The sequence below is a fragment of the Rousettus aegyptiacus genome, unplaced genomic scaffold, assembly GCF_014176215.1.
Source record: "Rousettus aegyptiacus isolate mRouAeg1 unplaced genomic scaffold, mRouAeg1.p scaffold_m13_p_5, whole genome shotgun sequence".
NCBI classification, from domain to species: domain Eukaryota; kingdom Metazoa; phylum Chordata; class Mammalia; order Chiroptera; family Pteropodidae; genus Rousettus; species Rousettus aegyptiacus.
Window position 1 is genome coordinate 44644837 of NW_023416308.1, and position 22053 is coordinate 44666889.

Sequence of the window (22053 nt, forward strand, 5' to 3'; positions counted from 1 at the left end):
CTGCTTAATCTATAAAATGGGGTTAGTAACACCTACTTTATAGAACTATTATAAGGACCAACAAAGTAAATATTTCAGTGCTTCGAACAGTGTCTGACATAATATTATAAAAATAAGTAAAAATAAATAAAACTATCAATGCCAATATCACAAGTATTTTTGAATGTCTACACCACATTACCTCTCATACTGCATTTATAGCCAATTTAAAATCCATAGTCTTTTCTCCTCTTTCTTTTTTTAAAAAGTATGCTCTGCTGCTGAGCTCCATTGCCATCAGCATGCGCTTCGGTAGTTGGGTTTTCAGAGAGCGTACAGGAGTTTACATCTGTCCCTGTGACATTATATCATCTCAGCTGCTCCTCACCTCAAAGGGCTGGGCTCATTTGGGATGCTCACTCTGCCTTCCAGTGTGTGTGGTGAAGTGTGCTGAGCCTGGGGAAGTGCCTTGCTGACATCCAGACACACAACTGCATCTACAGCACTTCCTGTCTGTCCCTGTGGTACTGCAGAGCCTCCTGAAGGAGCATTTCCCCGGCCTAGTTGGATGGGGCTGTGCCCTGAGCCCGCAGTGGTGAAGTCGTTGAAGCAAGATGCTCCCCAGCCTCTCGCTGCCGCTGCCGGTGTTCTGCAGTGCAGTCTAGGGACCACCTACAATGGAGTCCGCTGCCCCAGACCTGTAGCTTCAGGACCTGTGGGGCTGGGATCCAGGAATGTGCAGTTTAAACCAATGTCTGAGAGACAGAAACCTGGTGTATGGGTCAGAAGCTTGGCCAAGTATGGCTGAGGCCCAGAGCTGCCGCTGACTTCCCAGCCTGGACCTCCTGGTGCTGAGGTGGCTGCCCATAAGAGACCCTCTCCTTGTCTCACAGGACCTATTGTCATTCCTCCTGGACACGGAGTATGGCAGGGCTTGAGTGAAGCCTGGACCTCTGGGCTCCAAATTGTGGCTTCCTTGGAAAGATTCATCCGCCCTGGAGATCTTTGCAATTTTGCTCCTCACACTCACCGCCATATTTCCAACAGACTGCTGGTGGCCAGCATGACCGAAAGTGTCTTAGACAGACTCCTGTGGGTTACCTTGTTCTGAGCTGGGGTTGACAGCCAAGTGCTCGGCTCACCTGCTCAAGAAGAGGAAACAGCACAGTGCTGTGCCCTGGCAGGCCAAGCCGGGACACCTCGACCTGGCGACCAGCAGACCCTTCACAGACCACACCACCCTGTTCTTGTGCCTCCTGTTCACACTTCCCAGCCTCCCGACCAGAGGTTTGCCCCTAAGGAAGAGCCCCCAAGGAAGGAGGTCCCTGGTTTTGCTGGATTTGCTTTGTCCATCAGAAACCATGACTTTGAGTAACAGGCACAGGGTAGTTCCAGTAGCAATGTTCCTGCCTTTTGGGATCCCCTAATCCAAGTCTTCCCAGCCTGCTCCATCATGGAAGAGCTGCTCACTGGCTGTACATCATCACCAGCTGGAGAAAGGAGGGGGCATGATGACCCATGATCGGAGGCTGTGGTATGCATAGCAGACCCTCTTCAGTCACATGTCTCCTCTGGGACTAGACCCAACCCTGGTCTCCACTGCGGACTTGCTCAGCATTCTGGGCAGTGGGCAGTACTATGTGACTCAAGCTCAAAGGCATCTTTCTTGGCCAGGTGTAGACCCTGATTGCACTTACATACACACCTGCAAAGATGAACATGGGCAGGTAACTATGGCTGCAATGCTTCATTCATGCGTTCACTCACTCAGTCATGCATACAGCCAACAAATATCGAGTTCCTACTTTGTGGAAGGTGCTGTACAAGGTGCCAGGATAAAGTAGTGAATAAGACAGAGAACTTGCCCTGGAGGAGTTTAGAGTTCAGTGAGAGGGAAACATTAAATTAGAGATTAGATGAAGTGCAGGGTCTTAGGATATAATCAGAAGGCATGTTAAAAATATTTCAAAGACTGCATTCCATGGGCACCAGCTACGGGATGGGAGCAAAACCCTGGAGACCCTCTTCCAGGTCAGATGTTGCCACCCGAGTTGCGAGATCTTGAGGCCCTCTGAGCAATCCTGTGTGAGGAGTGGAGGGACGACAGCTCTTACAACAGCGAAGAAGCATTTCAACATTTTAACAACTTGGCATAACTATCCAAGGCTGTATACTGGTCTTGGATAGAATGTAAAATGGGGGATATATAACCTGGATCAGGTGTCAGGAAAGGAGATATTTAAGCTGAGATCTGAAGATGGAGTAAGAGTCAAGGATTGGTATGGGTATTGATGGGTTGCTAAAGAGTGTTCCAGAGAAAGCAGAAAGCACATGAGAATGCGGGGACCCAGAGGCAAGAAAGAGCATGGTGTAATTGAAGAAACACAATTTTTTCACTCTTTCTGGCACAGAGTATAAAGGGAGATTAATGTGGGATGGGCTTAAAGGGGTACTTAGAGGTCACCAGCAATGTTGAGGTGGTTGAGGGGTGGGACTTTAATTTCATGGAGATTATTTTCCTACCACCTCATGGAATGGCAGATTGAAGGAAAAATTAAGTTCAATATTAGAAAAAACTTTCATTTCATATTTGCTCTAGGGTTTTACTCACCACACAAGCTTGTCAGCAGAGAAAGGTTCTCTGTGCTTAAAACACATGTTCCTTCATGTTCTTAGGTCCCTGCTTAAATGCCACCTCCTCAGAGAGGCCATCCCTGATTACTCCATGTAAAATAGCAGTTCCTCCCTCATGACCTGCTAGCCCCCTTGCCTCGCTGCATGTTTCTTACAGCAGTTATCACCACGGACTTATTATATATCTATATGTACAGTGTAACCTCCATGGGAGTAGGGTCTTTGTTCCCCCTGCTCCTAGAATAGTCCCTGGCCTTAGTAGGTGCTCAATACATGTTTGTTGAAGGGATATTGAATGAATGAAGAAAGACCCCATGAAAGTAGTAGAGAGAAAGTTTAGTGCCCAGGGAAAGGGAGATGATGCTTCTATTTTACAGGAGTGAAGGGAGAAAGAAAGGTATGAATGCAGGTGGGTCTATAGATTTGGGGTGGGCAGTTGAGGGTGTTCCTTTCTGCCAGCTTCTTGTTTTCTTTAGAAGAAGAAAACAAAACCACGAGCTGAGATGAAAGGGATGGCTGAAGGCGGGGTTGACTTGGGAAAAGTGAAGACATTTTGTATAGGAGAATATGAACACATTGCTGAGAAATATTAGGATTGGCAGCTAGTGCTAATGTGAGAACTTGTTTGAGAGTAACTTTAATTATCTCTCAGTACTAATGTGCCTGGTTGTGTGGTTTTTCTAGAATAACACTCAGCTGTTCAGAGGCGAGCAAAGAGATTGCAGCCAGATGATTTCCCAGGGCTAGAGCTTTACAAGACAGATGCAAAGTGAGAACACCAAAGCAAGAAAGCTTTTGATATTGGCGAGTGAGTGGTTAGCGTGCTGGACCACAGAATCAAGCTGGACACGTAGGAGGATGAAAGGAGGATGTGGCACATAGGGAAAAATCTGGGATTAATAAGCAGAGGCCTCGGCAAGGACAAAGGAGAGCTATATCGGGAGTAGCTGAGTGAGAGCGCTGGATGGGTCAAAAGGAGTGTTGGAGAATGGAGGATCTGAAAATCTGCTTCAGGCTGGATGGCAGGGTGATGATCAGGTCCGTGAGTTGGTCAAGACATGTGGTGCCTTAAGTAGAAGGGACAACTTTACTAGAGATGAGGATGTCAAGTTGAGGGACCTGTATGCTGAAGGGGTTTTCCATGTAAAACACTGAAGTCACCCAGGGTGATGGTAGGAAATAGGGGAGAGAAGGATCATGAACCAAAAGCCAAGGCCTTCACCAATGAGGGGCATAGTCAGGAGTCTGTGCCTGGCAGTGACGGCCTGGAATCAGATGGTCTTTCATCTTGTTGGTGTAGGCATGTTCCTGCCACTTTCTAAATGCCACCGTGTACATGCCAGATAAAGAGTTGTTCAGTTTTTTTTTCCCTTGACACAGAGCTGCCTGTGAGTTTTCTTTTCTGGGTTCCTTGCTTATTCTCTCCTCTTCTTGATACATATGCATTTCCTTGATGATCTCGTCAAGCGCCAGGGTTTTAAACACAAACTTTATGCTGATAGTTCCTACATGGGTCTCCAGGCTGGACTTCTTGATCTTCAGCCCTTCCAAAATATTCATTAGAGTGTTCACAGGTATGTGAGATTTAAGGTGTCCAGAACCAAATCTGCAACCCCCAAATATGCTTTTCCTTTGCTCCTATTAGAAAGCAAATGGCAACTACATTCTTTCAATCGTTCATCCCTAAATCAGAAAGTCTTCCTGGATGCTTCTCTCAAGGTCACATCCAACCCATTATCCAGTCTTGCTGCTATGTGCTCCGAGCACACCATCTTCTCCCCCAGATCATTGCCTCCTAATTGATATCCTTACTTCCTCTCTTGCCCTCCTGTGGTCTGTTTTCCACTTAAAAAATCAAGTCACGTCAGGCTTCTGCTCAAAAACTTTCCTTGGCTTTCCACCTCACTTGAAGAAAAAGCCAAAATTCTAATGATAGTCTACAGCCCCCATGTGATCTAGCTCATGGATACCTCTGATTCATCTCTTACTTTTGCTTCTGCACCACCCCATCCCTTGCCCTTTGCTCCAGCCACTCTGGTCTCCTACTCTTCCTTAAACATGCCAAGCAAATCCCCATATCGGGACCTTTGCATATGCTGTTCTCTCTGCCTGAGCTATCTTCATTCAGATGTTGTCATGATTTAGTCCTTTACTTCCAGGTCACTACTCAAATGTCACCTTTTCAGAGAGGAGTACTCTGACCTCCCCACTCACCTGGATTTACTGTTATCCAAAGCACTTCTCACTCCCTGATTTAGCCATGATAGGCTAAATGATGCCCTGTTAATAGATCCTAAGGTAAAGTGGCTTATAACATAAAGGGTTGTACAGTGCTTGTACTGGCTCAAGAGAGCCAATTGTTAAAATTTCAGGAAATTTTTGAGCCACTTAAGCACAGTCACTATTAAAAGTTAAATTACATAAACTTACAAGGAACAAAATTATATTTAATATGAAGGCAATACTCAAAATGCATCACTCCTGTTAATTTACTGTATTTTACTATTAAATGTGTATTGGTTTATTATTACTACATATTACCATTATCTCTGTGCTTGAGGTTATTTATGTCTCTTTTATTTGTATGGTGTAAATACTATATAATGATGTGCTACTGTGCACCTCTACTTCTCATCCAGTGAAATGTTGAAATCAACCATAATGGTAATATTTACATGCTGTTGAGATCAGTAAGTGTTACAAATCAGGGTCTGATTGTTTGTTTTTTTTGGTGTGTGTTTGTCCAGACTTAAGAAAGTGATGGGGAAAATATTTATGAGGCAGATTAATTTTTAAAATATGCCATGACTTCAGCCATTACACTGTGAATAGCACAAAAAATTGAGGCAGTATTCTATATTGAAAAACGTATATCTAATTCAGCAAAGAGGTCCTTCACACCATTGATAAATGAGTGAAGTTCTGACACATACATCTTCATTGTTTCACTTTTATCTTACTATTTAACATAAATGAATATATTAAACAATATTTGCATTGGAGCCATACTCATTCATCAATTGCAACCACAGGTTGATTATGGATATAAGACTTCAGCAAAAATGAACCAAAGCATTCTGTATCAACTGGATATATAGAATTTCAATGAGTGCTATATATTTTATTATTTATAAATTGTGTTCTTTATATCAGTAAAGTTTATAAAATAAACACACACACATACACACACACACCCTATATGCATACATCCTCCTTCCATTCCCCCTCGGAGAGCTGGTTGTTAAAACACTTACCAGACCACTACTGGTTGCATATGCTCCACGTCCATTATGGGTCATCTGCTTCATCCCTCACTGTGGGCCCAGGTGAAGGCACTTCCACCACCTGCAGCATTGCTGATTGCTGTGGTGGGGAAGAGGGCCATAGTAAAACACACTGGCTATGAAAGTCTCTGTCTAGAAGTGACATGCACTATGTTTCTCATAGTCCATTGACCAAAGTTCAGTCACGTGGCTATGCATGCTTACTTTAAGTGATCAAAGAAGTATAATCCTATCCTATGCCTGGAGGGAGAAAAAGGAGAACTGGGATAATGGTAAACAGGACTAATGACCACCACAGCAAATTACACTTGAATGAACATTCCTCTAGAGAGAGCTGTTTTGTTCACTGCTATAGCCTGAGCACCTTGGAGACATTCAATAAATACCCACTGAGTGAATCTGAGGGGAGACTAGCCTAAAGGAGGAAGGCCCTGGAAGCAAGCCTTCATGGATTCATGAAGAAGGTCGTCATTGCATGAGTTCTCCAAATGTTGATAAGCCATGTCTTTTCCCTTATCACTTCCCCGCCCCTATGCAGCTGGAAATTTATGGCATAGGAAATCGCAGAGATGCATATGGCTCTGTGTCATTAGAAAAGGCCTTAAGGCCAGTGAAAGAACAAATCCTGGGAATGGTGCAGATGTCACCACAAGGGGAAGGCTCAACTAAGGTGAGGCATGTAGGACACAAAAAGGAGAGGTCACTCAAACTTGTGCAGGTGCGGGGTCCGGCCCTGAGATGGGACCTCCTGACACTGTGGTCCCTAGAAGCCTCACTCTCCTTGCTCTTGTCCTGGTCCTGTGGCCTGGCCTTCCCGAAACTCAGAATTCACAGTTTACTACACAATTAGGAAGAATCGGCTGCTTCTTCCCAACGTAGCTGGACAACAGCATCCAAGGGAATTCTGAGCTGAGGCCAAGTTTTCTCCACCCTGATAGCTCAGTCTTCAGATTTCAGGGGCTGAAAGTGCTGAGGCTCTAAGCCATCGGTTCACATCCCTCACTAAGGGATATGTGATAAGGAGAGGCATCACATATCCAGAATAAGCCTCAAGCATCTACCTGAGGTTAGAACTTTGGAGCTCAGGTGTAGATTGTTATTCCAACTGGGTTGGATGCTATTACACATCTGGGATGCCAACAGCACTTACTCCCATTTGTTGAATACAGGCTACATGCCAAGAAAGAGCTACACTTGGCTTTCATATGCATTGCTTCATTCACTAGCCAGTACCTCAACTCTATCAGTTTAGTATTTCCAGTTTGTCAAAAGAGGGAACTGAGTCTCAGGGAGATTAAGTAACTCTTCCAAAGTCAACAAGAAAGTGGCAGAACAAGGGTTTGCATGAAATCTTTTCGAATATGTTATCTGGTCCTTCTAAACGAGGCCTCCATTAACCTGAGAGAAAAAATTAGAAACCATCGTTTAGGCAACATGAACTCAAGACACGGGGTTTAACTGACCCTGCTCACAAGGTCAAAAAAAAATAAAATACTGCAGGCACCTCCACATTTGATTCACACGACAGACTCTCACAGAAGCGAAATAAAATTCAGCTTGACCATAACAGATCTTTTTTTTCTTTCAATTTTTATTGAACACAAGTATTCTGACAGAATGCAAAGTCAAAATTCTCAGTTAGTACTCAGTATTTACACCAGTGAGAATGGAAACAAAGGTGGTCTCGATGTTTCACTTGGTAAAAAGTTTATAACAAGAGAGAAGGCCCCCGAAGTTGGGAATGCTGGGTAGGGATGTCAATGGAGGTCTGAAAACCACCATCCAGACAGACAGCCTAGAGTGAAAACCTGGGACTTGGAAGGCTCCATAAAAAAGTGTGAAAATAGAGTTCCACTTCAAAAGCTGCACTATATACACTACGGCCCTTCAGGATCTGGAGACCCCGTGCACGGCACCAGAGTGCCCCCCCTGCAGAACTTGGCCATGCCGGCATTTATGTGAATACATATGTACGGCACATACACATATAGACACATAGACATCGGAAACTGGTAGAGTTGATCCCTCCTTCAAAAAATTAAAAAAGGAAAACTATAAGCTTTTATCTCTTAACATAAAAGATAGAACATCTTGAAAATAAAGTGACTCCCTCTTTGATTTCAGAGAAAGTGTTACTCTGTTTTATTATCTTTTTTTGAGGAAAGGAAAGCTCACGCATGCAGAGACAAATCTATGTAAAACGGGAGAGAGGCAGACCAGAAGGTGGGCAGAGTCTTGGGTTCCAGCTAATGGTGGAGCCAGGTTTCTGGGCAGAGGGGGGCAGTCAGCCACCCTGGGCCAGGTTATCTGAGGGTCGACTATACCTCTTTCTCTTCCTAACCATCAGAACCAAAACCAGTTTGCCTAACCACAACCACTCGGAATGAAATGCACAGTTTTCATGAGGTACAGTGTGGGCCTAGCCTAAGAGGTCAAAGCCGTCAACATCACAAGATGAGGAACTGATCCCGCTGACAACCTGGTGATAGGAAGAGCCCACCGCTCCCTGCTGGGTCCTCCTGTCTCAAACACCCAGGAGCTCCCTTTCTGCTGTGTGCTCTAGGAACTGACTTCACGGTTCTTGTTCCTAAGGGCCTGTGCATTTGAACCATAGATTTGTGCAGGCCCTAGAATCCAAGGGGCCAGAGCGGTGTATATTGGGATCCTCCATTTCCATCCCCAGGAGCTGAGAAAATGCAAAACAACCCCACATTTAGCAAATGACAAGACCATTATTTTTTCACAGTTTGAAATTATAATCTAGCGTATCGCCACTGATTGGACTGCAGAAGTGTCAGAACCTTGGGAAGTGTGGCCCACAGAACGGACTCAGGGGCAGTCTCGCCATCCTCACCTCTTGCTGTTTGTACCTTAGGAAAGGAATGTATGCTGAGTCCTGAATTCTGTTTACTTAGCGTCATCATCATCATAATCATTTTTATTCCTTTTCTTTATTCAAAGGCTTCAATTCCTTTTGAGTTATTTTATTTCCTGAATATTTTTTTTTCTGAACTATCTGCTATACCTTCCACAACCAAACTATGTTGAAGTTTTATTTCAATACTATGACAAAAACACGTTTCACACTAAAATATTCACGCATCCACAGTGCACAAGCTTGCAGTTCTAAAGTAGAATGAGAAACAAAAAAAGCAAAATTTCTATACAAAGGGCTGGCTTTTCCCTTCTCCCCCCTCCCATTCCCCTTAAAGTTTCTGTATTTTTTTCCCCCCACTTGGTTTCCAATCCAGGAAAGTTGTGTTATGACTCCAGACAGCAGGTTTTTTTTTTTTTCCTTCTTCTTTTGTTTCTACAAATGCTGCCTAAGTGAACAGAAGGCCGATGTTACTTTACTTCAACAGATTTCCAAAAAAAGACACTAATTCCCTGAAGCACACATGCTCTTCCGCTCAAATCTAGATTCTGGGCCCAAAAGGAAATTGTATGTATATATTTTATTTGGCTTTCTACAAAAAGGGGATGTTTGGGGTAAAAACGTGTGTTCACCAAGACCAGCCCCAACTATACAATCTTTTCCGCTTCATTCGACAAAGCCTAAGGAATCCTTCAAAAGGAAGGACGCAGGCGCCTGGGGGGGGGGGCGGGGGCAGATCCTTTTTCACAGATACAGGTGGGTGGTGGCTAATCAGAAGTGGTCTAACCCCCAAGGAAACACAAAAAGAACTGAGAACCAAAAAGCAAAACCATCCCGGAAGAAGATGGATTTTCACGAGACAGATTTTCGCCTAAGTTGGTCACAGGCAAAAATGTCAAATCAGAATGGGGGAAGCACCACTGTAAACGATCATACCGTGTACAGTTGTCCTATGCTCATACAAGCCTGTCATGATCTTACCCACCCCTAGGCAGTACTTATAACTTAAAAAAAGAAAAAAAGGCAGTTAGTTTACATGAACCTTTAAACACAATCGAAGTCAAACATTTGTCAACTTGTAAACACTGGAAAACAAAGTTGGCAGGAAGGGGAAAAAAAGAAGAAAAGGAAAGTAAAGTAAAAGAAATCCGAATACTGCAAATTGAGATCTACCCCCCAGAAGCTGCAATTTGGCATTCTTCCTACAAAACAAGAGTCTACGTGGGAATTGAATTCAGCTAGAAAGGGTGACACACTTTGCATACTGAACAAATACAAAGTGAACAGAAATCATAACTTATTTATGAGGTTTTACAGAGTTCAAAATCGACTGAAAGTATAAAAATAAACTTGGACTTTGTTCATTCGGTTAGTCTTAGTGCCTGGAAGTATTTCTCTGAAACTGGTCTGTGCCAATTGGGCAACACCAAGTGTGGTCTTCCTAAACCTAGATTTTCTTTCTGAGCTTCCTAGATTCTTAATTTGGGGTCCTTTTGTTTGATTTTTAAATGGTTTCAGGGAACGGAGTGTCCTAGTTTGGCTGTGGGTTTAACCTTTTTGTCTCATTTTCTTGCGAGTGAGTGTGCAGCAAAGGAACCCTTTCTATAAACCTACAAAAAGGAGATCCCATGTTTATGTTTAGCTTTTTTTTTTAAAGGCAAAAGACACTAGAGGAATGAGGCGTGTGTGTGTGTGTGTACGTGTGTGTCTGCATATGTGTGTCTGTGTGTGAGATATTGGAAATGCTCTGGTGAAGCTGTTGTGTCACTTTTTATTTTGATCTTTGCTCATCTCTCGTCACCCATCATGCTTTGCTCTCATTCTCCTTTGTTTGTGTGGCGTCGTTGGGGACCGTCTTGACTTCGGCTGGCGCTGGCTTCGTTTCTGTCTCCTGGCACTCTGACTTTGCTTCTGCAGGGCCTTTCCTGCAAAGAATGGGGAAAATAGCACTGAGACCACTGTCTGCAGTAAGCCCCACCCCCACTTCAGCCCGTCCTGCAGGAGGGGCTCCAGTAGCAGCACAGTGGCTTCCAACTGCAGCTGCATTACTGGAATCACTTGGGAGCTCTAAAAATCACTGATGCTGTGGCCATACTCCAGAAATCCTGATTCAATTGGTCTGGACATGGTGAATTTTTAAAGTACCCACGTGGTTCTAAATGTGTAGCCAAAGTTGATAGCCACTGAATCTGAGGAATGAGACCTTCCCACCTCCAGCCCTAATCTGATGCCAGGGTCTCTGTCTTTACTGGGGGTGGGGGAGCAGGTAGGAGACGCAGCTTTCCCTCACCCTGATGGGCTGCGGCGGCAGCAGCTCAGCTTGGTATAAATGAGGTGTGCTGGGCTGGGCTCCCCAGTACTAACTCCAGGGGCCCCTTCTGCAAACCACCTGTCCCCACACCATCCCACCCTGTGTTCTGTATTTTGTGGTAACATCTCTGTGGCTTGCCTGGGCAGGGTGAGAAAATGCTCTTTGTTCCTAAGGCAGCTTTCCCTGGGAGGCTGGTGAGAGGCTAGAGGGGGCTGCCATGGGACTGGGGGAGCTGGCTGGGGTCGATTAGGCAGGGCTACTGGAGTCCTTTCCCTTCTTGACTGAGATCCGTGGCTCCTGGGGAGGGTCCCCATGCAGTTCTTGGTGGCAGCACCACCGCTTATCTGGCATCGGCCTCAGGTCCGACTCTGCCTCAGTCGGTCCCAGGAGCCAGAGTCTGGTCTAAGGATACACTGGGGCAGGCTCAGACCCCAGCCCCAGTTGTTGCCTCTTCATTTAACTTCACTGTGTCACAGTTAAGAAACTTTTAAACATTAAGAGGCTTCCCTTGAATTTAGGAACTGAGTCTTCCCAGCCACCCAAGGGCGGGAGAAGTAAGAGCAGGTGGAGGTGTGTGGGCATCTGGGCGGGAGTGTGCTGGGGTCTTCTGGACTGCATCCTCTCCCCACACAGGTCTGCCTCTTTGCTTCCTGCATAACAGTGCTATTCTTGTGGGGACACAGCCTGACACTGCATAACACACTGCCTATGGGCCTCAGGGTGGCCAATAAGGGCACTTTGGTCTCTTTAGCTCACTTCCTAATCTATGCTCATCAGCGGCCCAACTGCAAGGGCTCCCCCAGGGAAAACAGACGCCACCGCTAGGAGGATAAGAATAAAACATAATTAACATGGCCTAATTAGTGAGTGGGCGGCTGCTTGCCGGGACCTACTCTCTGCCTCCCCCCTGCGCCTCCCCCACCCCCCCGCCCCCTCCAACTCTCTCTGCCTTATCCCAGTTCTTTGGTTGACAATTGCCTCAGAGAAGCCCTGGATTAGGCTGAGGACACATCTAACAGGGAGGACACAGCACAGCACAAACGCACACCACCACGGGACACAACCCGACAACAGCAGACAAAGAGAGGCCGTACTCGGTCTTTGCTGGTGCAGGCGGAACAGAGCTGTCTGCAGTGGAAGGAGCAAGCTCAGGGGCTTGTCCACTGGCCCCAGCGGCGGGAGCAGGAGAGCCCAGGGCTGCAAAAACATCCTTTGCAAGGTCAATATCTGGGGTCTTGAAGTTCCCTTCGTCCATTTTAAAGTCCTCGCCCTGGGCAGGATTTGTGGTGCTGATGGAGGCAGCCTCACTCTTCGGGCTAGTGAGGGCCGTGGCTGCCTCGCTTGGGCTCTTCATGGCGCTGGGCTGGGTGGGCTCAGGGTCCGGGCCTTTGGTGCTAGCAGCCTCCTGCTTGGCCTGGGGGGCTTCTGTGGCAGGGGCAGCCGCTGCTGCTAGGGGACTGGCTGCCCCAGCTGAGGCAGGGGCTGGCGTAGGGGCTGGCTTGCTCACTGGAGGGGCCTTGGAGGCCTCTCCCACACTGGCAGGGGCGCTTGGGCTGAGCACAGCCCCCTGGTTAGCCAAGACACTAGAAGACAAATTGCTGGCGGCAGGGGCTGAGGTTGGGGTGTCACTCAGGTCAACGAGGGGGGCCACCTTGGGGGCTGAAGCTGGGGGTGGGGAGGAGGTGGTGACACTGGGCCCCTTGGAAGGGGTGGCCTGGCTGGCGGGCACAGAGTTTGAGTCAGGCGTGGCCGTGGCTGGGGGAGCAATACTGGAAGTCAGGGTGGTGGTCTCACTGGTAGGGCTGTTCTGAGCAGTGGCAAAGGTTTCGGTGATAGTGTCAGAGTTAGCGGTGACGGTGGTGACAGAAGGCAGCATGTCCTCGACAGTGGCTGTGGTGTCAGCAGGCAGCCTGTGGGGAGGACAGGAAGTAGAAGAGAATAGACAATGAAGCTGAGACGAGACAGAGAAGCAGGGGGAAGGGCTGAATCCAAGGAGGGGGGCATGGGCAAGACATGCAGTTATGCACAGGCATGGACACAGGCCCACAGAGAAACGAGGACGCGAGAGGAAGCACATGCCCAGGTGGGCAGAGGAAACAGGAAACGACAGAGAAAGAGGCAGTCAGTCTAATAGGGACCTGCTGGCCCTGGCTCCCTCGGCTCCCTCCAGCTCTCTGCACAGGGCTCCCTTCCCTATGCACGGTCGGGGACTTTCTGATCCCTGCCTGCATCTTGACTCAAAGAGAGGCTTCCGTTCAGTGTCCACCACAGCAGGCGTCCTAAGTCCCCGAGGAATTGGAGCCCAGCTGCTCTGCAGGGCTCCACAGACAGTGATGGGGAAAGTCAGGAACAGGCAAACAATGAATGTTCCAAACAGCCCCTAAAAACCATGGGTTCTCCAGCCACAGGTTTTGTTCTTCCATTAAACTCCATTCCTTTCACACGCACAGCACCCGTGAGAGCCAGGCAGTCATTACAACCACAGCCAGACATGGTTTCTCACTGAGAGTTCCTGAGGCTTTTGAGAACAGGAGACCCAGGGGGCTTTACCAGGTCCCCAACTTCTCTCACCCTTTTAGGAAGAATGCAGAAAACCCTAGAATTCTTGGACACCCCAAACAGAATTTGCTAAGTCTCTCAAAGCTTAGCTTCTCTCAACGAAATGTCACCCCCTTAAGTCATTTCCAGGATGTGTGTGTATGTGAGAGAGACTTGGGGTCAGGATCCAGGGATCCCACTTATGCAAACAGCACTTTAAGGGTACCCACAGCCACACTAATGGAACGGAGAATGCTTTCTCTCAAGGAGAGAGTGGGGTCAAGCATTTCTCAGCCAAGGCATTTCTGGCCAAGGGCTCCAGAATCCTGGCCTGCAATGTTTGGCCAGGGGTTGTGGGTGGGCAGCATGGGAGGTGTGGGCAGGGTGATAAGGTGGGTGCGGGGCTCTGCTGAGGAGGTACCAGCCCCCATTCCCTGCTACGTACTCGGGCTCTGTCAATGGCGTGGTCTCGTTGGGCTCTGTGTGCTTCCCTCCGTCATGATTTGGGGTCCGCTCTTCCTCAGTTCGCACCTCTACGATGGGCTCCTTGGATTCATCTTTCCTGCAAAGAGAGTTTGGCTGGTTCAATCCCAGAAGTTGGGGGAGAGGAGGGCTCCTAGGGAAGCTAGCTACCGCTCAGGCACCTAGGCTCGGCCCAAGGTGGCCAGGTGGGCATCTAGGGCCAGACCCAAGTGCTTCATCTTCAGTCCCCACTCTTGCTAGCATCTAATTTGCTCACCCTTGTCTCCATTTTCTCATCTGTAAAAAGGGGCAGATAACAGTAACTACCTCACCCAGCTGTTATGACTTTAATTGAGATAATGAATGTAAAGTGCTTAGCACAGTTACTGGCACAGATAAATGCTCAAATAATTTATATTTATATACGTGCAAGTATGTACATGTATATGCACCTATATATACATATGTGTATATGCATATACAGTTCCTGGCATGTAGTGGTGCTAAACAACTTATTTCCTTGTTCTGTCCCTTCTTGCCGTGCTCCAGCTCAGCTCCACCCAGGGACAGACAGACAGTCTACGAAGACTTCTGCTAACCGGCTTAGGATCTGTTTTTCCAGAGATGCTGGAGCAGACAGCATCTGGATTGTCAGCTCCAGGAATTTTTATCTGTTTTGTTCCACGCTGTACCTTAGTGGCTGGGAACACTGCCTTGCCCATAGCAGCTTTCCAATAAATGCTTGTTGAGTGATGTGTGAATGAATGAATCACAGCAAGGCAAGTGTGTCTCCCAAATGCTGACCCCTCCATTCCAGTTTCCAGCCTCTCCAAGCTTAGCTCTGAAAATTTCCCTCATTTTCACCTAGGCAGGGATTTTCAAATTTCCATGAAATTCTTCTAAAATGGGTTAGAGCCCCAAGAGTTTACTTTTCAAACAGCGATCCCAGAGGCCAGGCTTTGTGAAGCCTTTCTCAAATGCTGTTTCCCCTCAAGGTTTCCAAGTGGGAAGACTGAGGTTGCTCAGCTGCCGGGCCGCTAGGCTGGGGCAGGGCCCAGACCTCAGCAGCGGCAGGTCTGTACTCACGAGAAGGCAGCTTTGCCTTCCTCCATGTCTTTGCCTTTGGCTCCGGGCCCAGCCTTTCCACACAGGTTAACGGCGATGCACATGAGCAGGCCACACTTGTTCAGGAAGTAGCAGGTGATGTCGACAACCACCAGGAGCAGGACGAAGATGACAATGAGGATGCCCACGATGGCCCCGGTGCCTAGGCCTGCAGTGGGGCTGCCATTGGCTTGAGTGGGAGGGAGAAAGAGGGATGGTTTGCGGTTAACACTCTGAGATGCAGACCCTGGACCCTGCAGAGCAACAGCCCAAGGGTTGGGTAGAGCCCACAGAACAAAGCCATGGCGTTTGTGTTCAGAGTGACACCTTCCCTGGTGTCATACATGTTGAGACAACAGGGTCTCTTTATTATCTTCAAGAGGGAGGGATGGCAGCCTTATCTCACAGACCAGGGTTCAAGGGCTTGAGGCACCCACAAGTTAGGATGAGACTGGGGACGGGGAACTGGGTTTCCATTTCTGCTCTCAACTTCTGAGCCTCTCCCAGACCCACCACCTTTAGCTGTATCCTCCACAAGCCCTGGGAGCAGACAGGATATGCTCACTGATTTCAGGTTAGGGCTGTGGCTTCTGGGAGCAGTCAGGGACATGGTCCCAATCGGGGCAGTGGAGGGTTCTCAGGGCTTCCTTTGGCCTTATGGCGATTTTAATCACAACAAGATGTCCGATATACTAGACAAGTCTCCCCTCGTTAGGGACAGCTCCAGAGGACCCTGGAGCATTGGGCATTGGGCCACAATGGCTTCATGGTTTATTTTTCTGCACTGCACCTGGGAAGATGAATGAAGCCATTACTTTGGAGACACGAAGGCCTCCCTGGGCCTGGTGGGCAAGGAGAAAGGTCTGGGGATACTCACCATCTGGGAGCTCAGGCATGTTTGGAATAGACTTCAGGAAAGCCAGCAGACTCACCCAGAGATACACACCCATGGACAGGCTCGTTCATACTCAGGACAAATGCCCACCACAGACAGGCACATTCACACATTCAAGTAGCTTCTGGCACCCCCAGCTTGGGCTCACTGTGAATCACTTGACCTGTCTTATTGCCTTGGTGTCCACCTAAAAAATCCCAAGGCCCTGGGCCATTGATGGTATCACAGAAGGACCCCACTCTCAGCTCTCAAGGGCCCCTTCATGATTGATGTTATTTCTTTGAAGTGGGCCTTCTGACCACTAGGTGATTCCCACCAGCATCTGGGTGACAAGTGGTCACGCTGCAGAAAGAAGAGCCCGTGCAGAGCCCTACCTCTAAGCCAGCGTGGAAACAATGACCCCCGACTGAAACAGGGGCACTTCTGCTCTGCTTTCCTTCTTCTTAGAGGAGTCGGTTCCAGAACTGCAGGCGCATCCCACCACCAGACCTCACCTGAAGCTTCCCGGGTCCTCAGGACCCACTGGGATCACCCAGATCTGTTGAGTGCAAGAAGGATCTGTGGCCACGCCTGGGTCTCACTACGCCTTTGTGGAGGACCAGGACAGGCCCAGTGGCCTGCCAATGTGTACCATACCAGACAATGGAAGGAACGTGTAACCCAAGGTGATGGGAGCCATCGACGGGCCATGCATTTTTCTTTTTTCCATGTTGTCTGTGTTCTGGGTGGGAGGGTCTCCTTTGTCTGCCCGAGGGGTCCCTGCTCAGGTCCTGCAACCAGCAGCAGCCCCACTCTGCTTGTCTTTATTTCAAATGACCATTTGGGGTACAGGTTGCTACCAGCCTAGTGTGACAGAGATGACCACTTGCAACCTAATTCTTAGCACTCCAGGCCTCTCACTGGAGAAGACTCTCAAGCTCTTAGATACTTTTGGCTCCTTTGGGATCTTGGTCTTGCTTCCCAGACTTTCTTCCTCAAGCTCTCTGGCTGGTCCCTTCCAAACCTGCACTGAAGATCCCAACCTGTTTCTCAGGAAGGCCTGAGGCTGGCAAAGTGCTCTGTACTCTGAGGACCCAGCTCTGGTCACCTTGTCTCTGGGCTGTGGCAGCAGGAAACTGGCCACGGTCCTTGCGGTCAGCTAGAGTGTGTCCTTCCCCTAGCAGATCACTAAAGCAGAACAAAGCCGTTACCTGTTACCCATCACTCCATTACCCCCTGTCCTCACACATTCCACCCAAAGAAGCAGAGAAACACAAGCCTTCCTGATCTGAAGAATTCTTTAATAAGGAAGAAATAATCAGCCTTGGGCTTTCTCTCCATCCCCCGACACTGGGCTGGAAACCCTCACAGTTTCCTGACATCAGTACCCAACAGGTGTTAAGTGCCTACCTACCTCCTGAAGAAGGGGTCTAAGGCACTTATGTGGGGGGAGAACGTTCATATTTTTGGACTCAATGGCACTAACTCTGCACTCTGAGGTTTATACCTAAATATGGTTTTAGGGAACTAATTACATCTCTGAAGAGGGCAAATAAACTTCTGGGAAGCTGTTCTGTGTGTGAGAGTCAGCAGAAATTGTCCAACTTGTGCTCTGGGCTCAGAAGACCTAGCTGGAGGGCTATCCTGGTTCTGAAGGCCAACATGACAGCAAATTCAGGGGGAAGGCCAAGAGGCCAAAGAGTCCGACTGGCATAAAGCAAAAAGTAGGGCAGTGGTCTCCCCTTTCGCTTGATATAAAATTCAAATTCTCTGGCCCAAAGGTCCTACCTGTGTTGTGGACTCTCCTCTTCTTCCAACCATTGCAACTCATGGCTCTGACCCCATACCCCATCCCTGTGCTCCAATAGGTTGAGCTTTTGTTTTATTTGCTGGACACACCTGGCCAGTTCCACCTCAGGGCCTGCTGATCCCACACCTGGATGGAACGCTCCATCCTCATCACCTCATAGGTGGCTCTTTGTTGTCCTGCAAACCTCAGTTCAAATGTCACCCCATCTCCCATCTCTTATTTACTCAGGCACTTCTACTCCCGATCTACCACATTACCTGTTTTAGTCTTTTGTTACCACTATCTGCCATTTTCCGTTCATTTACAAGTTTTTTTTTTTAATCTGGCTGCATCTTCTAGAACGTCCTAGCAGGTACCTTGTCTGTCTTATGTCTCCCCAGCATGTAGAACAACCCAACTTATAGGAAATGTTCAAAGAACATTTGTTGAACAAATGAACAGGTGTTTAGCCTGGAGAGGAGAATGCTGTCTCCAGATATTTACAGATGTGTTATGAGAAGGGAGAGTCATCTTATTTGGTTTCACCAGTGGATGGAGAATGAGGGGTGGGAGGCAGATTTCAGCTCTGAGAAAGAACTAGCACACAGAGGTAAGTAAATGTGGTGTGATCTGCTTCAGTGGGTGAGCTCCCTGGTACTGGAGGCATTCAAGCAGAGGCTAGACACCCCTTCTTAGGAATATTGCAATGCTCTAGAAAAGGCTCCTGCACCGGGCAGGGCCTGGGATATAAGACACCTTCAAGTCCTCTTCAACCATAAGAGCCTGTCACTGCACATTGACATCTTACACCACCCAGGATATGGTACAAACTCCCTAATGTCGATCTCCTCCAGGGTGCAGACTGAGAAGGGCTTTTTCCTGGAAGACTAAAACAGCCTTCATCAGTAGGTCCCATCTTTATTCATTGATTCTCGTGATTTTATTCTTACAAAAAAAATAAATTCCTCAGAGTAATGTTTTTCCACCTGCAGTAGAATCCCTGGGATGTTTTGTTAAAAACTTTAGATTCTGGGGCTCCCCAGTTCCACCAGATCAGAATCTCTAGGGGTGAGCTCAGGAATCAGGATTTGATCTAGGCGATCAAATTTGACCCGAGGTGATCCTTATGTCTACTAGAGTTGGAAGACCACTGTTTCTAGCTCTTCTCCTCCCTGCTTATTACAATAAGCAGCATCCTCACCACTGAGGATGAGTTGCGGAGTCCCACCTGGTGGCCTTGACCTAACTGATGTACTAGATCAGTGGTCCCCAAACTTTTTGGCACCAGGGACTGGGGCTCCTAGGAGAATGTAATGCCTGATGACCTGAGGTGGAGCTGAGGTGGTGATGCTGGTGCTGGGGAGCGGCTGTAAATACAGATGAAGCTTTGCTCGCTCACCTGCCGCTCACCTCCTGCTGTGCGGCCTGGTTCCTAATAGGCCATGGACCAGTACCAGTCTGTGACCCGGGGATTGGGCACTCCTGCACTAGGTCAATGAAGGGAAAGTAGAGACTACTCCCAAAGGAAAAGGGACCACTCGATTCACCACTCAGAGCCTAGGCTCCTAGAGGAGGTTAGGTGCTCCTCAAGCTGGAGAAAGAGTGTGTGTAGCTTTTACAAAAAGCATAAATAGGGAAATGCCAGGATACAGATGAAAGGGTGTTTCAGGCAAACCCACATTCATTATCTATTGGTGATTGTTTCAGAATTGTTTAGTAAATGAAACCTGGGAAAAAGGTCATCTCCTGCATCATAGGTAACATTTTAAAAACTGAAAAAGAAAAAAAAAAACGCCTGGGGTCTATGTTTGCACGATCTTCCTCCTGACCTCCCCTGACGGTTGCGACCTGCATGCAGAGAGCGCTTCTTGGGAGCAATTCCTCCGTGGCCTCCGTGGGAGGAGCTGACCTGCACAGTGAGGGTACAAAGCCAGAGCTGGCCATCTGTGGTTCCTGGTGTGGGAGAGATGGACACTGAACTGGCTTGCTCCCAGACTGAGACCTACGTATGCCTGCTTTCTTAAGTGCCTCCAAATGGGAATATGGGTCTCACGTTCACAGATGCCTGCGTGGTCGTGAGTCATTGTGCCACAGGATCTTGGTGCAGCAGAAATACCCCCTCCAGCCCGCGACCCTCAGAAGTGTCGGGCTGGGGTTCTGGTTCGTTCACAAACCACTGATGCATCTGCTTGTTCCTGCCAGGAATCTGCTAACCAGAAGGCTGGACTCTGGGGCTTGCAGGTAGTGTCCAACCAAGTGTGATTATAAACAGAACAGGGTTTGCCAACGAGAACTTTCTCTCTGATTCAGTCTATCACAAGATCACTCTGTGAGGCCTCTGTTAGGGCATTTTAAAGGGAGCTGTGAAATTGGGAGACCTTGCTACAGAGTTATTATCCGGTGACCCAGAGTGTGCTCCTGACACCAAAGTGACCACCTCCTGGCTCGGCAAAGGCACGTTCCCCTCCCTCTGCCTGCTGGGCCTTGGAAAGGCCAAGGAGCCAGTGACCCCAACAGCTCTCAGCTCAGCTGAGATAAATGCACAGCTCCTCCTAGGGGAAGGAAAGCATTTCCTTTGCTATCACTCCACTCAGCAGGCTACAAGTTCGGGGTGCAACTTAAAAGGCCCTCTGGGGTAATCAAATTTATCCAGGTCCATGTGAAGTGGAAGGAAAGGACTTTGGACGCTTTGTAGGACACACAACTTATCAAATAAAATCAAAAGACACTGGAGAGTTCACATGAACTGTTATTTCCTTTAATAATGCAAAGATGTAAACTTCATAAAGGCCTTGCCGATTATCTACACAACAATGTTATCATTCTTATTAGTACAAAAACGTGATCCAAACCTGCCATATAAATATCCCCCAAGTGAGCAGGGGCACCCTGCGGTGTGTGGGGTGTGGGCAGCAGGCAGCGCGGACACAGGGTGCGGAGGCAGGGCGTGGAGCCAGGCAGTGAGCACTCACTCCTGCGGCGCTCTCTGAGCGCCAATGTCTTAGGGGTTCTGGCAGGGCTGGGGCCGCAGCCATAACCAAAAGCTCAGTGTTCAGTAGGAGTGGGTGTGGGTCCTCATGGGGTCTCCTGAAAGGCATCCATTACAAACCATGGCCTGGGTACACGCAGCCACTGCCATGACCCCAAAGTTGCTTCAGCTGAGGCCTGCCTGGCTCCGGGATGTGATGAAGGGACAGGGCCTTGTAAGGCCTCCCCTCACTTTGGGCCAGATCTCCAAAGAGTCCCTTCAGAAATGATGACACTGTCCCTCACCTGTGGGTAGAACTGGGACCTGGGGAGGCAGACCTCTGAGATCAGTGTTCCTGGGTGAACATGTGACTTCTGCCCAAGAGGATATCGAGAGCATGCCAGGAGCCAGGAGAACAGTGACAGGTCATCTGTGTGAGGTCCCATATCTCTCTCTATAACCCTCTTTATAGATCTTGCTAACTGACCTGGGATTCTCACACCAGGCCCAGAGGCACCATGTGCCTCTCAACACTCTGCCTTGTGCCTAAGAACCATGCTGCTTCTGCTGCCCAGGTGGGAGGGTCATCAGGGATCCCAGAGGGAGAGGTTTGAAATGGAGCTAGAGGCAGCCGGGGCTGGGCCCAGAGGCGGTACCCTGCGTAAGCTGTTGGGCAGCATTCGGCTTCTGGCTTCTGCATAGGAATCTCTAAACTGTGAGTGATGAGGACATGGGCAGCTCTGCCTTGCAAACCATGGGATCACTTGGATTCCCAAAAGGAAAGTCTAGTCTTTGAACATCAAAAAATAACAACAAAACCAAAAAATAAAGAGACCAAAAAGAACAAAAATCAGACTTCTGTGGAGATGCTCAGAGATGAGATATGTGGAATGACGTGACCACAATGGAGGGAGGGAGTTTTTATTCAGTAGAAGTTCCATCCCCAGGCACATACATTGATTTCACTGCGCAGGACTCACCCGGAGTCTCCATGTGGGACTTTTGCAAACGCCCGCTACTTCCCCTCCTGGGCACATGGGGAGGTTATTCCCAATAGCAGAGAGGAGCAGCTGGCTTTCACCAGTTTTAAAAATGTCACTAAAGCCACTGACCAATAGAGAGCTTGGGGCTTTTGGAAACTATGACAGGCTGACTGAGTCCCAATTCATCAACACTCCAGTCTGGGAGTGGCCTGTCCCCTCCCTCAGTCCTGTGAGCATGTATGGGGAGGGCTC

General features: G+C 48.2%; 1 protein-coding gene across 16 annotated transcripts in view; it reads right to left on the bottom strand.

The window, feature by feature from the left end:
• Positions 1 to 7480: 7480 nt before the first annotated feature.
• Positions 7481 to 22053, bottom strand: part of NCAM1 (neural cell adhesion molecule 1) — a 298485-nt gene continuing 283912 nt past the window's right edge. For 9 of the 16 annotated variants that reach the window (XM_016148999.2, XM_036220174.1, XM_036220178.1 and 6 more), the window contains 4 exons: positions 15170 to 15377; positions 14067 to 14183; positions 12178 to 12993; positions 7481 to 10697 (listed from right to left, as the gene is read on the bottom strand). In XM_016148999.2, the coding sequence (XP_016004485.2) occupies positions 10577 to 10697; positions 12178 to 12993; positions 14067 to 14183; positions 15170 to 15377 (1262 nt within the window). In that variant the 3' untranslated portion in view covers positions 7481 to 10576. The remainder of the gene's footprint in view (positions 10698 to 12177; positions 12994 to 14066; positions 14184 to 15169; positions 15378 to 22053) is intronic. The other 7 variants (XM_036220180.1, XM_036220181.1, XM_036220182.1 and 4 more) reach the window with 1 other exon arrangement.